Source organism: Trichosurus vulpecula, chromosome 4 (assembly GCF_011100635.1).
Source record: "Trichosurus vulpecula isolate mTriVul1 chromosome 4, mTriVul1.pri, whole genome shotgun sequence".
NCBI lineage: Eukaryota > Metazoa > Chordata > Mammalia > Diprotodontia > Phalangeridae > Trichosurus > Trichosurus vulpecula.
In genome coordinates, this window is record NC_050576.1 from 114337157 (window position 1) to 114353669 (window position 16513).

At 38.5% G+C, this 16513-nt stretch overlaps 1 protein-coding gene across 1 annotated transcript in view; it reads left to right on the plus strand.

Annotated features, from left to right (window-relative positions):
- Nucleotides 1-16513, plus strand: part of TRAF5 (TNF receptor associated factor 5) — a 50687-nt gene that overhangs the window by 19726 nt on the left and 14448 nt on the right. The window contains exons 2-4 of the mRNA XM_036758140.1: nt 10876-11100; nt 11706-11763; nt 13533-13634. Coding sequence (XP_036614035.1) covers nt 10877-11100; nt 11706-11763; nt 13533-13634 — 384 coding nt within the window. The 5' untranslated portion in view covers nt 10876. The remainder of the gene's footprint in view (nt 1-10875; nt 11101-11705; nt 11764-13532; nt 13635-16513) is intronic.

Consider the following 16513-nt stretch of genomic DNA (forward strand, 5'->3'; position numbering starts at 1 on the left):
TACAGGTTGTTCCTTCCTCAGACATAGTGTATTTGAAATCAAGGCAGATGAAAAGAAAAGGGGCCATTTAGTTTGGCCCTGGCTTGGGTTCCAGGACTATTGGAGATGCTTCAGATTTCAGTGGTCTGATTGTGTAGTGATGATAGGTGTTAGGTTGGCTTCCTTTGTTTTGAGGATTTCCCTTTTCCAGACCATAAGATTGTGCTCAACTGAAGAAAGTTTAACAGGAGAGAATGTGGTGTGGTAGAAAGGGGGCTGGATTTAGAGTCTGGGACGTGTGTTCAGATCCTAGCTCTGCTTTATACTCCCTGTTTGACCTTGGACAAACACTTAACCTCTCCAGGTCTCAACCCCCTTTGTTTATAGATGAGGAAAATTGAGGCCCAGAGAAATTGCCTAAGATTATATTGGTAGTAAGTGACAGTTAGGGTTTGAACGCAGAGGTGGGGAGAGACTGTATTTCTTCCCATTACTACATTTGCTTGGGTGAACCCTTTCAATTTAGGGTGCAGTATGAGAAAGAAGTTGAAGGTAATTTATTTGGTGTCCTTTTCTGGTTAAAGGTGTGAATATAAAAGGAAGTTAAATTGAGTTTATCTGTATATCTCCCCTAGCACCTAGCACATTTCATTGCACAAGAGTAAGTACTTAATAAGGCTTTGTTAAATGAGTGAAGTAATGATTACTGCCTTTCACTCTCATTGGCAATAAGAAAAGGGAGGAAGGGATCTGGTCTGGTCTAGTCAGTGTTACCAACTTGGAACATTTAACAAGCCAGTATCACAAGTCATTAGGCCTTACGGATGTGGAGAGACTGATAATTTCGGCTGTTATGAATGTCATTGAGGGATGGCTCATCAACCTTAGAAATGTCCATTAAGATGCTAGATGATCTGGAGTCCACCAGAGGCTATTATGGGAAGGGAGCTCTAGCTTAATGGGCTGAAACAGATGGCCAGATGGATTTTGTTTGAGGAGAGCAAAAAGAGAGGCTGGAGCTCTGTGGGGAACTTAATCCCTATGGTGCCTACCCATTTCCTTCCAAGGGCCCCAGAGCAGAGAGCTCACTGGGTCCCAGTCAGACTGCCCACAGTAAAAATGTTGCCCTCCTCTTTGCCAGTGAATCAGAATCAGAAGGAATCAAGGTTATTTAGCCAAGAGAAGAGATCTAAGGACACCTGCTAGTTGTATTCGAGTATCAGAGGAGTTTTCATATAATTGCTAATAATAGTAACAGCTAACATTCATATAATAGGTTGAGGTTTGAAAATCTCTTTACATGTTTATTTGATCTTCACAACCCTGAGAGGTCGGTGCTTTTATTTATCCTCATTTTACAGATAAGGAAACAGAGGTAGGCAGAGGTTAAATGACTTGCCCAGGGTCACACAGCTACTGTGTCCGAAGCAGAATCTGAACTCAGGCCTTCTCACTCCAAGTACAGCACTCAAAGACCTGAGTTTAAATCCCACCTTAGACACTAGCCACTATGCCTCCTAGCTGTCCCATGAAAGAGGTCATAAATGAACCCTATTTTGCTTGGCCCAAGCAGGAAGAATTGGAAGCATTGGGTGGAAGTTTCTAAAAGGCTGATTGCCTCAAGGAGTAATGAGTTCTTGTACGGTAGAAGGGATTTCAAATGTTCAGGTATGTGTCAGTTTAGATGACCTCTGAGGTCCCCATGATAGTCGCTGCCCTCCTTATACCCTCTGGTTGCTGAAAGCATCCCACCGTGGCATCTTTCTTAGACTCCTCTAGCACTCTACCAGTGTCTGACATGTGGTAAAAGTCATAGTAAATTCTGAATAACTCACAGCTTCACCTAACCTTCTTAGGATGTATTTGCATTTCAGAAGCAATCTCTGGTTTAATTTCAGGTAACCTGACAAAGGGATATGAAAATTTTCAGATAGTGCAGGAATGAGGAATTCAGTGTCCTTTTTATCATATTATACAGACAATGACCAACTATGTCTTCTTTTCTTGCTGGTGAGGCTAGGGTTTAATTGTAATTTTGCTCCATTTGTTTGATGCATGAATATGTTCCACAACTAGGCTGTGAAGCTTCCTTTTCTTTAGTCCTCCTGTATAGCATCTAGTGCTGGTATCTGCACACAATAAATGCTCACGTATACATGAATGAATGATGGATAGAGAGATGAGTAAAGGGACACGAATGTCAGATGGGACTAACTCAGCATAAATGACAAGGGGAGAGAGTTAAAGACCCAAATAACCTTGAACATAAGTAGGTTATGTAATTTAAAAAATGATAACACTAAGCTCTATAAATAGAATGTTTTTAGTGAGATATAGTAGAAAATTGGCAGATTTAGAGTCAGAGAAACCGAGTTTAAATTTTGGCTCGAGTGTTTATTATCTGTGTGACTTTTGTCAAATCACTTATTCTCTCTGGGCCTCAGTTTGCGCATTAATAAAATAATTGGGCTGGGTCAGATGACCTCAGAGGCCTTTTCCTCCTCTAAGTCTATAATCCTAAGTATGACTTATAAGAAACTGTGATATAATAGAAAGAACACTGAATTCACAATCAAAAGACATAAGTCGGAGTCCGAGCCCCATTGCTTACTCACTGAGTGACACCAAAAAGGTCACTTGAACCTTTCTAAGCATCAGTTACCTTATTTGTAAAATATGGTGATAATATTTATCATCACAATGATAATGATAATTACTTGTATAAATGGTAATACTTATACTACCGATATCACAAGTTTATAAGAGAAATTTTTTTTAGCCTTAAAACTCTCCATGTACTGTGACTTATTATTTTTACCCAATAGAGTGTGATTTTTTGCTTTCGTCTTTTGTTTTAAAAGGGATATAGAGAAAATGGAAAGAGGGTTATGAAAAAGACTGACAAAAATAATTAAAGAGCTGCAAATCACTCAATTATCAGTAACATTTATTAAGTGCTATGTGTCAGGCAAGTCCCTGCCCTCAAGGAGCTTAAAAATCTAATTGCGGAGACATCATGCAAACAAATATATACCAAGTGAGCTATATACAGAGTAAACAGGAAATAAATACAGGAAGGTACTGGAATTAAGAGGGGCTGGAGAAAGCTTCCTAAAGAAGGTGGGATTTTAAGTCGAGACTTAAAGGAGGAAGCAAGGCAGATCAATAATTGGAGTGGAGGAGGGAGAGCATTCTAGGCAGGAGGGACAGCTAAAGAAAATTCCCAGAGCCAAGATTTTGAAGGTCTCATTCATGGAACAGCCGGGAGGCCAGTGTCCCTGGATTGGAGAGTCCATCGTATGAAGAAAGCAGATGCTTTTCCTTGACACCTAACACTGTACAATCCATTTTTCCTTGTAAATAAAAACAGAAAATTCCAGACAGGCTTCATTGAATATAAATCTTCATGGCTCTAATTTCCATTCATATCAGTTCCTTGGTAAAATTTAGCAAACAGAGCTGCACACAGCACTCCAGATGAGATGTGACAAGGGAAGAAGATACAGCAGAACTATCGCTGCCCTAGTGCTGGATGAAGTGACTGTTTTAATGCGTCCTAAGTTCACTTTAGCTTTTGCAGTCCACTTAGAAACTTCTGTTTTCGTTTTTTTTTCCCACATCTCTAGCCACTTGTGAGGTTTACTTTTTTGAGCCCCAGTGTAAGCCTTTTCATGAGATCTCATCTTAAAAGATTCGGTCCACCATCCTTAGACTGTCATGGTCTTTGGAAATCCTCATTTCAGTTGTTTAGGATGGTCTGCCATCTTTCCTACTTTTGTATCATCTGCAAATTTGGTAAACAGGTGGTCTGTGCCTTAATCCAAATCACTAATAAAAATGTTAAGCAGCCCAAGGCTACACATCCCTGGAGGATTCTAGAACAGACCTCCTTCCAAACTGATCAAAACATTAATGGCTTCTCTTTGGGTATAACCAGTTCTAATTCCACCTAAATGTATTATCATCTAGCCCGCAACTCCCCATCTTTTCCTTCCTGTAAAGGCCAAAATCTAGAGAAGCTTATCTAAAACATTCATTTGATCCAGCAGTCCTAGTAACTCTGTACTACTACTACTACTAATAATAATAATAATAGTAATAAAGTTCTCCATGAAGCCATATTAATTCTTTATAGTCATTGCTTCTTTTTCTAGGTATTTGTTAACCATACTTTTAATGATATATTCTGGAATTTGGACAGAAATGTAATGTAAGCTCATGTGCCTGTTGTTTCCAGACTGTTTTCTTCCCTTTTCTGAAAACTGAGACATTTACCTTTCTAAAGCAGTCTTGTGGTAACTGCCCTTCTCTGTAATCTTTCAAACACCACTGACAGTAGCTCGGCAAGGATAATACACCAATTCTTACAGTACCATCAGATTTAAGCCAGATGCCTCAAAATCATGGAGTGCAGCTAGGTACTTTCTTATCCTCCTATTTATCTTGGGTTTCAGCTTATTAGTTATTTGTTCTGATTTTTAAAGTCCAAAGGTCATTCTCCTTTCTGGAGAAAATGGAAGCAAAAGAAGAGTTGAGTAGTTCTATCATTCTCTGCTGGTGATGACCATCACCCCATCCACCATGAACAGTGGTCCTGTCTTGTCTTGGACACTTCTCTTTTCTTTGTAATTAATTTTCTTTCCCAACCACCGCTCATTCTGAGTTTTTATATTCTTGCCACTATTCTTTTTTTAAAACCATGACTATCTTTTTTTTAAAGTTTATTTATTTTATTCTGAACTTAAGAAATAAAACAAACATTTCCATAACATAGTGGAATAGAAAAAAAGATGATTGTACATGAAACTGAAAATCTGCTATGTACTGCTTGCTATTCCTTTTAAATATATGATAAAGTTCCCGTGTAACTTTTTTTTCCTTTTTTTCTTCCCCCTTGTCCTGGAGATGGCTACCTTTAGACGCGTGAGCATGCACGTGTGTGTGTGTGTGTGTGTGTGTGTGTGTGTGTGTGTAAAACACCATTCTGTACATACTTCTATTTATCAGTTCTTTCTCTGGATGAAGATAGCATCTTCCTTCATGTGTCCTTTGTAGTTAATTTAGGTATTTATAATAATTTTGAAGTATAATACCATGCTATTGTGTTCTTTCTCTTTTTTCTAACTTTTTTCATTTTTTGTACCTATATTTAAAAATATAAGTTGGTCTGTAAGTTCTCTGTGCATTCATGATTTTTAGACATCCTGTCCCCACCGGACCCCTTCTTTTTCCTCCTCATAATGGTTGTTTCTCTTTGTGTTTCAGAATTTCATTCTTCAAAGCTTCCTCCTCCTGGGCTGGTTTCCCACTATAGAATTTGAATCCGTGGGATCCTACCTCTCTTTTGTCTGAAAGAATAGTTCTAAACCCCCTCTCCATTTCCTTCATCCTCTGTTGTAAAGTTCTAATTGTTCATGGCAATTCATATTGCATGTGTTCTGAATGCTGTGTTGAGGGAACATAGATCTGATTATGATGTCCCTCCACAGCATCATTGTAAGCTAAGTGAGGTTAAAAAAATCATTGCCTAATAATTTTCTATCTCTCCCAGTGCCTAGAGCAGTGTACTACAGCATATTAGGGGCTTAAAGTCTTAAAAGTATATATGGTTGGGTAATTTTATATTGGGTAAATATTAGAGTAATGGTTGCATGCGGGTATATATCTGGTAGCAGCTCAATATATACATACCAACAGCCACATATTCCTCACAGGTGCTAGATGTTTTCCTAGCGCCTAGTCTAGTACCAGTTACTTAGTAGGCATTTGATACTTGTTGAGTGATTGATCCATCTTGTCCCAGCAGCTGAAGGGAGGCTGAAGGTGAAGCAGTCTTCTCATTCCAGTTTCATGGGAACACTCTTGTAGGAGTGTTCTTGATGGAGCTGGTTTGTAGGGGATTTCCAGGTTTGTCTTTTTGAAAACCACAATGTCCTATTCTTAACCACAAACTCTCCCTTCCCCAGGCAGGGAGATTTCTCAGGTGCCAATCCGTTGTTGAATGTATAAACCCAAAACACATGTCAGCTGCTTTTGAGTATGAATTCTTAGGAGAGGACATGATACGAGAGACAGGCTTTTGTACCTAGTACTATTCCAGGAGAATTCCTTGAAACCTCCAATGAAATATGCCAAGGGAAGGCTTTGAGTACATTAATTTGCATTGGGTTACATTGTGTTTTTACCCCCCAAGTAACTAACATATTTTTTCCTTTTTAAAAAAATAGATTATGATTATCTTTTGCTTTTACATTGCCTAGATTTCTCTTTCTACATCTTCCCTCACTCGTCTATCAGAGTTATCCCTTATAACATTTATTTTAAGAAAATGAGGAAGCCAAGAAAAAGAATTTGGCAAAACCACTTAATACAATGAAAAAAATCTGACATTATATGCAATATTTAACACCCACAGAAACTCCCATCTCTGCAAAGGAAGGGAGCCCCGTAAGGTTACGTGACTTGCCAGAGATCATAGCAGGTAAATTTTAGAGACTGGATTTCAACCCAGTTCCTCGGAATCCAAATCCACTGTTTTTTTCCATGGTACCATAATGCCCATTGTATTCTGTAAGACTCAACTATCTATTCTGGGAATTATCTTTGTTGTGGATTATCTAGTTAGATTACGGGTTTTTAACATTTTGTGTGTGTGTGTCATGATCCATTCTGGCAGTCTGGTAGAGCCTATGGACCCTTTCTCAGAATAATGTTTTTAAATACATAAAAGAAATGATATTACAGAGGAATGAATTATATTGAAATACAAGTATCAAACATGTTTTTAAAAATAAATTCACAGATGCCTGAGCAAGAACCCCTGATCTGGAGTAATAATAATAACTTGCTGTTATAAAGTGCTTGAAGGTTTACAAAATGCTCCCCCACAACAGTTCTGTAGGGAGTGAATGTGTTTCTATACTCATTTTTCAGAGGGAGGCTAGCTGCCTTGCCTGGATACCGTAACTAGAAAGTGACAGCTGGGACTTGGAAATGGGCCGCCTCTCTTCAGGTCACTGATTTAGCAACCCAAAATGTCAATACGATCTTATGTTTCATTCAGAAAGACAGAGCATCTGGACCTAAAGAGGTGATGATACCACTAGGTACCACTGTAACCCAGCCCAGTCATAGCCCATTTATACTAATGTGTTTTGTTTTGGGTGCCACATTTTAGGAAGGACATTGCTAAGTTAGAGTATCCAGAGTTTAGTGATCAGTATGATGAAGCGCCTCCAGAGCAGGCCGTATGAGAATCATTTGAAGGAACTAAAGGTGTTTAACTTGGAAAAGAGCAGACTAAAGGGGCATGAAGGCTGTACTGAAGTACTGAAGGGACTGTATTTTGTCTTTCTTTGTATCCCTGTACATAGTAGGTGCTTAATAAATGCATATTGACTGACCTGACCCTTTCCACTGGGTATGTATGTGTGTATGTATGTATGATGTATGCATGTGTGTATGTATCTTTATATGTACACATGTGTATATAACCACATATCTGTGTGTACATGTGCATGTACATGTACACATACATATACATGTGTACATGCATGCTCACATATCCTTCATATGGTCCATACCCTCATGGGGCTTACAATGTACACAGGGATAAGACATATAAATAGATAACTATAATGCACACACATTCATTCATTCACATTTTCAAATTTATTCGTGTCCATTCCTCTTAGTTAAAAAGAATAATCAAGAATGGACAATATATACTTGTACATGCAAATGTCTTTGTCTTTTGAATTAGCATAACTGCAGAGGTGGAACCCATGATTCCTCTCACCTCAATTCACATTTTACATTGTGGTCAGAGGAGGAGAATACTCCTACAACATTTGTTCAAATGAGTTATAAATATTTTTTTAAAGCATTACATGGTCAATTTGCACAACCAAGATGATAATAAGTTAATAGGCCTTAGCTAAAGGTGGAAAGGGAGTACAGCCAGGCTGTATATTGTCACTTTATTGATTCAGAATGCCAGGCTGGATGAAACAAAAGCTGGAATTAAGGTCATCAGAAGAAATATCAACAGTCTCAGATATGCAGATTATACCACTCTGATGGCAGAAAGTGAAGAGCAATTAAGAAGCCACTTGATGTGGGTGAAAGAGAGAAGTGTAAAAGGTGGCTTGAAGCTTAATGTCAAAAAAATAAGATCTTAGCAACTGGTTCCGTCACTTCCTGGCAGTTAGAGGGAAAAGAAATGGAAGCAGTGTCAGATTTTATATTTTTGGGCTCAAAGAGCACTGCAACCATGAAATTAAAAGATGCTTGCTCCTTGGAAGGAAAGCTATGGCAAATCTGGGCAGCATAATAAAAAGCAGAAATGTCACCTTGTCGACAAAAGTCCGTATTGTCAAAGCTGTGGTTTTTCCAGTAACAATGTATGGATGTGAGAGTTGGACTATAAGGAAAGCAGAGCACCACAGAATCAACACTTTGTTGTGGTGGTACTGGAGAACTTTTGAGAGTGCCTTGGACAGCAAGGAGGTCAAATTAGTTTTAAAAAATTAATTTGGGCTATTCACTGGAAGGTCAAATGCTGAAGCTGAAGCTTAAATACTTTGGGCGCATAATGAGAAGATGGGACTCATTGGAAAAGACCTTGATATTAGGAAAAATTGAGAGCAAAAGAAAAAGAGGATGGCAGAGGATGAGATGGATAGATAGCATAATGGAAACAATGAACATGAACTTGGATAGACTTTGAGAGATAGTGGAAGATAGAAGGACCTGCCTGGCATGCTGTGGTCCAAGGGGGCGCAACATGACTGAACAACTGAACAATAACAGCAGAAGGAATTAGAATCCTAGATGACAGTAAAAGCATTAAACCAATGTACAAATATGCTCTATTTCTATAAATCACCCCCTTATAATACATTTGATTATTTCTTTGATGGAATATTATGAGATACTATGTTTTACCTTAAGTCTGCCTGTTTACATGCTGGACTTGAAGTGAGGAAGACCTGAGTTCAAATCCTGCCTCAGTCATTTACTAGCTGTGTGATTTTGGGCAAGTCATTTAATTTTCCAGCCTCAGTTTCCTCATCTGTAAATTTGGGACAAAAATAGCACCTATCTCACTAGGTTTTTCTGAGGACAAAATGAAATACAAAGCACTATATAAATAACTGCTTATTATTATTATTATATATTTATGTTGATAGCCAATAACCAGCTTAGGTGACATTTCTCTAAAAAAAAAACACCACATACATAATGCATAAAATTCATTTTATTGCTTTTGTTTTCCAAAAAAGAACCCTGGGTGTTTTAACATGTTATAGTTTCATGTTCTGTGTAATTACAACCACATATTTTAGTAATAAAATTATTGATATTAAAATAATCCATATAGTCTATTGAAAAATTAAGAATTTAATTAAAATACCCTTTTCACTAGGACAAATAAATAAAATCTAAGCAAATCAACCTACACAAAATTAAAATTAACTTTGCTAGATTTTAGTGTAATAGTCCATAGCTAGTATGTTTCTCCCTCCCCCCCACCCCCACCACTACTATTCATCTTCAGAGCTAAGAACTTTTTAAAATTTTGTTAAGATTTTATTATGTTGACATGCTTCTTTTTCCACATCATCTTCAATCAAACTTTGCAGATTTAACAGTTCTCTGGCTAGTTGTTGGTAGCTTAGTCAGAAGCATCTGGAACTTTGGTGGTAGAAGAGTTTGCTGTAAAACTTGTAGTAACTGCGAAAAGGACATATATGTACAAAAATAGTTATAGCAGCTCTTCTGGTGGCGAAGAATTGGAAACTGAGGGGATGCCCATCAATTAGGGAATGACTGAACAAACTGTGGTATGTGATTATGATGGAATACTATTGTGCTATGGGAAATGATGAGCAGGATGCTCTCAGAGAAACCTGGAAAGACTTGTGTGAGTTGATGCAAAGTGAAATTTACTATGTACAGAGTAACAGAAATATTATAAGATGATCAGCTGTGAATAACTTGGCTATTCTCAGCAACACAATAATCCCAGACAACTCTGAAGGACATAGAATGAAAAATGCTATCCATCCCCAGAGAAAGAATTGGTGGTGTCTGAATACAGACTGAAGCATACTCTTTTTACTTTCTTTATTTGTCTTGAGGTTTTATGTTCTTTGGGTCTGTGTTTTCTTTCACAACATGACTAATATGGAAGCATGACTACATGTATATGGCCTGTATTGAATTGCTTGTTTTCTAATGAGGGGAGGCAGTGTAGGGAGGGAGAGAATTTGGAACTCAGAGTTTTAAAAATGAATGTCAAGAATTGTTTTTACATGTAATGAGGGAAAAATAGAATACTAAACGTAATTTTAAAAAACTTGAAATAACTGCTGTGCCTATCCACAGGGAGCAGAGGCATTGGTCAGATGGTCCATACCTTTTTAATATCACTTTAGGCTAGTAAAGAACCTCACCAAGCTGCATTTCTTTAAGGAAGAGCTGAACAGAATTAGTATCTTTACAGTTGGATAACTTGGAAAGCTCTGCTGTCTCCTTAGTGAGTTTACATTTCTGTCTCTGTTCTTGCAGACTGTATTTTGAAATGGGGGTGTTCAGTGTAGATGTAGTAGCTAAGGAAAAGGGCCCTGCACGTGGCCAGTGCTCCTCCATGTGTCACCTACCATGTTTCCTGCTGCTGGAGGTGATAATTCTAGTCTTTATCTCATAGTTCATTTATTAAAGTAATGTCTGTTGCCCTCATTAAGGCTGTTAGTACTCCCTAGCCTCATGATTTTCGAATAGTTTGGTGTACAAAGAGACCCTAATGAGAAGGGGTAAATAAATCATAATAAAGAAATTGAAAAAATGACGATTTCTTTTGGTATTGATATATAGGCATTTTTCCTCCCCCAGCATGGCATCCTCAACCTCTGAAGAACAGGGGAGTGCCTCCAGCAACTTCCTCCCCCAGAATTCCAGTAACTACATATCCTTGGACTTTGAACCCAACATGGAATACCAATTTGTGGAACAATTAGAAGAACGTTATAAATGTGCATCATGCTGTTCTGTCCTTCACAACCCACATCAGACTGGCTGTGGACATCGATTCTGTGAGAACTGTATCCTGTCCTTGAGGTAGGGAGAAGGTCTGTGACCTGAGTTGAGTATTCAAGGACCAATTACAATCAGGAAGATGTTTCTTGCACCTTAACATCAGCCATAGGTATTCACCAGCATTCAGAGTTTTCTGAAACAAAAAAGGGGGAGTTTTCCAGTATACTTCTTGGGGGTAGTTCCATGGGGACTTAAGTATTTTTTTGTATTTATGAGTGGATTCGCATATATTTTATGTTTCTTAAAATACAGAGTTTCGCCTTTAGTATACAAAGTGCGAATTCATATAGAGGTTGGTTAAAAATGGAGTATATTAAGGGACAAAAGTGCTTGCTCCTCAGAATTCTCCTTTCTGTACTCAAAGTACAAAACTTTGATAAGGATGGCTTGTAACCTGAATTATCTTTTGTAAGCAAAGAAATGGTTAGCTTCAGGTTACCAATTCTCTTCTTGGACTAGATAACAGTATTTTGGTAACTTTCCTCTCTTTTGGGATTCTGGGGACCGAATTGTTGCACCCTTCAGGGCTAGAAGTGGGGCAGTTCAGGATGATGCTTAATATGTTTGGGATATGAGCATTTACTTGTTAGGAAGGTAAATACTATTAGCTTTTCTTTTTATTCTAGAGAATTAAATGCAGTGTCCATCTGTCCTGTAGACAAGGAGATTATCAAACCCCAGGAGGTAAGCAGGTCAGCGCTTAGCACAGTGCCTGGCAGGTACTTCATAAATGTTTATTGATTGATTGATTGTTAGTCTCAGCTTTATTTTTATAGCCAGTGTCTCTCCTAAGGTAGATAATGTGTAGTTTATAGTTTGGGACAGAAGATTGGGAGACAAAAACCCTCCTAGTGCCCAAGACTCTCTTGAGTTTCTGTTCTTAAAGTCTTTCAAGTGACTCAGGTTCCTCAATTCTAACAACAGGTCAGAGCACCAAGATGTGTTAGAGTTAAACTGACCTTCATTTTTATAGATTCTACGGACTAAATGACTGTCCCAAAGACACCCAGCCACTGAATGTGGTGGAACTAGACCTAGAACCCAGTTTTCTGAATCTTGTTCTGTTGCTGGGCCAGACATGGGTGTGTGCTTATGTATGCGTTTGTCTAAATATGTGTGTTAGTAAATGAATAAATAATGATTTCCATATTCCTCTGTAGTATGAGATTTTCAAACAGTTGGCATTCTTTCTCTCCCTCATTGCCATCCCTGTGTACAGTAATTGAGTTGACTTTATTCCAAATTCAGATAATTTTGCAGGTATAATTTGGTTTATAAATTCTGAAATTTTATTTTGCCTTCTGTTGGGTCTGCATTTGGCTGAGTTCTGTGTTTCTCAGTGCATTTTAGTGACCCTTCCAAGCCTTCAACTATAGCTATCCTTTCTCCGTTGTGTAAAAGCAGCCACCAGGGAAGCATAGGGAGGCAAAGTGGCCCCACTAAACTCTGTTTAGGAGGAGTTAGAGCACCTAGTAGGGCATATGTGTTGTTTGGGGGAAATGGGAAGATTGGAGCTGAAAGGGGTTTCACTCTTTGATTTGAAAGAGTTCTTAAAGGACTAGAAATATGTGGAGAGACTGGTCTTTGTGAAGTTCAAGACGCTTTGTATTGAACTTTGTGCAAAGGTAGCAAAGAAATATGGTCAGTGTGCCCCTATGGTTTAAGTCTCATGGAAGGACATTGAAAACAGTATAGCCAAATTAATATAGTGTGCCACACGTGGCCCTCTAGATCCTCAAGTGCAGTCCTTTGACTGTTTTGTAGAGTTTGGATTCAAAGGGCCGTACTTGCGGACTTAGAGGGCCACAGGTTCCTCACCCCCAATTACTAAGTACATGAGTTCTGAGGGGATGCTGATTTGTTAGGCAGGGTTGTTAATCTGGGAGAACTCTCTGAAGAAGTTGAGTCAGGTATTGAATGGAGGAATATATTTGGATTGGCAGAAAAGAGAGTTAAGAGACATGCTAACTTGGTCCTACAAAAATAGCTTTCGGAAGTCTTGAGTTGCCCTAAGCAATAACTAAGCACGAGTAGATGCTCATCTTTGTGAATAAGGTAATTCTCCTCTAAGGCAGGAAGTATCACCTCAACCACAGCCCCACCTCCTGTGAGAGTTTGAGGTCAAGTTCACAACTAGGTTCCTCATGCAACAGATCGCTGGGCGTAGAGTTACCCAACCTCTGCTGTAAATGCTCCATCAGAGATATGTGTCTGTGACAGACTTTTTTAGTTTTGTGATGAGTCAGATTTTTCCTTTCAAGGAAAGAAAAACGTTTCCTGTTCAATAAGTTTTCAAGCCTCAGTCTGGAATTCCATCTATAGATGGAATCTATAGATATATAAATCTATAGATTTAGCTGATAGCCCTCCTCCTTTCTAGTGTGTCTGGTCAAATCGTTGTCTTCATTAGCCTTGAAATGTGTGTATGTGTGACTACCGTGCCTTTCTTTCAGGTGTTTAAAGATAATTGTTGTAAACGAGAAGTCCTCAACTTACAGGTTTTTTGCAAAAATGCTCCCCATTGTGCTGCCAAGATGATTCTGGGGCGATTCCAGGTGGGTCTGAGATAATCTGCCTTTAACTCTCATTATGGTTGCATCATTAAAGCCCTTTTGGGCACGCAGCACTGTAACAGATGTTCCACAATCGTCATTGTGCTTTCTATGAGCTTATAGCTGGAGATAATAGCCAGAGAGAGTTGGTATGTTCATTGAAGAAAGGAGTATTGTAAGGGAAGGATTTGCACAAAGTACAAATGGAGGAAATGGTGCATTCTGTGTGTATGTGTGGGGGGGCGCTGACGTAAAGAGGGAGCCGCAGTGAGTTTCTCTTCAAAGGTTTCACTTCAGGCTTTCATTCAATTTCACTTTTCCATTTAGCTGAAGAAACATTCTGTTAAATGGAAACCTCCAGCTGAAGAGATGTAATGGTTTTTTTTTTTTGGCCGGTCTAAGTCATGTACATCCACAGAGTAAATACATAAGAATGTTAGTGTCTCTAACATGCAGCAAATTGCCAGGAGGTTTATTGAAACTTTTCTTTTCTTCAGAAACATGTCTTTTCACGTTTCATTCATTCTAATTCTGTTGTTGTTATTGTTCAGTCGTTTTAAGTCATGTCCAACTCTTGGTGACCCCATTTGGGGTTTTCTTGGCAGAGATACTGGAATAGTTTGCCATTCACTTCTCCATCTTGTTTTTACAGATGAAGAAACTGAGGCAAACAGGGTTAAACGATTTGTCCAGGGTCAACACAGCAAGTAAGCGTCTTAGGCCAGATTTGAAGTAAGGAAAATGAGTCTTCCTGACTGGGCCTGGCACTCTATGCACTATGCCATCTAGCTGCCCTATCACTTCATTAGTGAGAACTAGCCACAGTATGTTAATAAAATTAGCTGTTTCTCATTTTTAAAAACTTCTGAAGTAATCTAGAAAGTATGGCGCTTACAAGTTATTATTGTCCCAATGAATGCATCTCCCAGCAAGATCCATTTAAAAAAAAAAAGGAAGAAGCAAGCCATCTGCTACAATGATATATAGTGTTGACAAAGGCACATTTTTATCACAGGCTCAGGATTACCTAGTTATGGTCTTGTAAGTTATAAGGGCAGTGATAACCATTATCCACCAAAACCATGACCCAGCCCTTATTTAACTTATATGACCATAACTAGGTAATCCTGAGCCTGTGGTAAGAAGTTGTTCCTTTGTAAATTTAATTGACTTTAGTATAAGGAGCTGCTTGCCTTTTCCTCTTCACTATTCCCCTTCTTGTTTATCTGACTGTATTTTTTGAGGATCTACTTTGCATAGACCTGTGCCCCGTGGGACAAAAATCAGTAAAAGACCTAGTTTATTATCAGAGGTGTGGGGGGGGGGGGGCAGGGAATGTAGAATAAAAACAAGCTGCACGTGTGGGATGGTATGCCCCATTCTTGATCTCACATTCACCCACAAGTTTCCATCTCCATGATGCAGAACTCTGAAATTTTTCTATCTGGTCCCAACGTCCAGTCTTTATATTTTACTATTCCTAAATGTATTCTTTGTCCTCATCCTAACCTCCTGTCACTCTTCCCAGCTTTTCCAGTTCATCATCTCTGTTCTCCTCATTTTTGTCTCTTTGAAATTTTTTATATGTAACTGCAAATATCTATTACATATTGTTTATTTTTTAAAAGCATATAACAAGTTCAACACATTGTTTCCAAAGCTACTCTGCTTGTATCCTCCTCTGAATTTCCTTTTGTCCTCTTCTATGCTTTAAAAACATATTTCATTGATGTCCTTTTCTTTCCTTTTTTTTTTTGGCATCACTCTTGTTTCCTTCCCATTTCTCCTTACCCACCAAAAAGGGGGGGGCATCCCTTGTAATAAATTTTAACAAAAAAATGAATATGCATACACATTGTCCATGTTTGAAAATCTGTCTCATTCTGCACCTCACTGCCAAAAGGAAGAAAGTGTGCTTTATCTTGGGTCATCTGTGGTCGTCATTGCATTGATTACTAATGCAATGTTACTAATCTTTCAAACTGTTTTTCTTTAGAGTGTGGTAGTCACTGTATAAATTGTTCTCCAGGTGCTGCTCACTTTACTGTTATTTCTTACAAGTCTTCCTAGGTTTCTCTAAATTCATCCCTTTTGTCATTTCTGTGAGCACAATAAGGTTCCCCAGTTGATAGATTCTCCTTTTGTTTCCAATTCTTTGCTACAATAAAATGTGCTACTCTATATAAAAAAATGTGCTGCTCTACATGTTTTACTTATGGGTCCTTTCCTTATTCCTCTGATCTTTTCACAGGTATATGCCTGGTAGTGGTATTACTGGGTTAAAGGGTATGTCATTTAATGTCTTTTGAGTATAGTTCCAAAATACTTTTCAGAATAGCTCCACCAGCAGTGCAATACTGAGTTTGTCCGCTCAACAATTGTCATTTTCCTTTTTTATTATCTTTGCCAATCTGAGGGATGTCAGGTGGAAGCTTAGAGTTGATTTGAGGCATTTTTTTCATGTGGTTGGTGACAGCTTGCTTTTCTTCTTTTGAGAACTACCTGTCCATATATTTTGCTCATTTATCTACTAGGGAATGGCCCTTGTTCTTAAATATTTAAATCAATTCCCTGTTTTCCTTTCTAACTTTAATTGCGTGTGTGTGTGTGTGTGTGTGTGTGTGTGTACAAAAACTTTTCAGGGCAGCTAGGTGGCATAGTGGATAGAGTGCTGGATCAGGAGTCAGGAAGACTCATCTTCCTGAGTTCAAATCCAGCCTCAAATACTAACTAGTTGTGTGACTCTGGGCAAGTCATTTAATCCTATTTGCCTCAGTTTCCTCATCTGTAAAATGAACTGGAGAAGGAAATGGCAAACCACTCCAGTATCTTTGCCAAGAAAACCCCAGATGGGGTCACGAAGAGTCAGAAATAACTGAAGA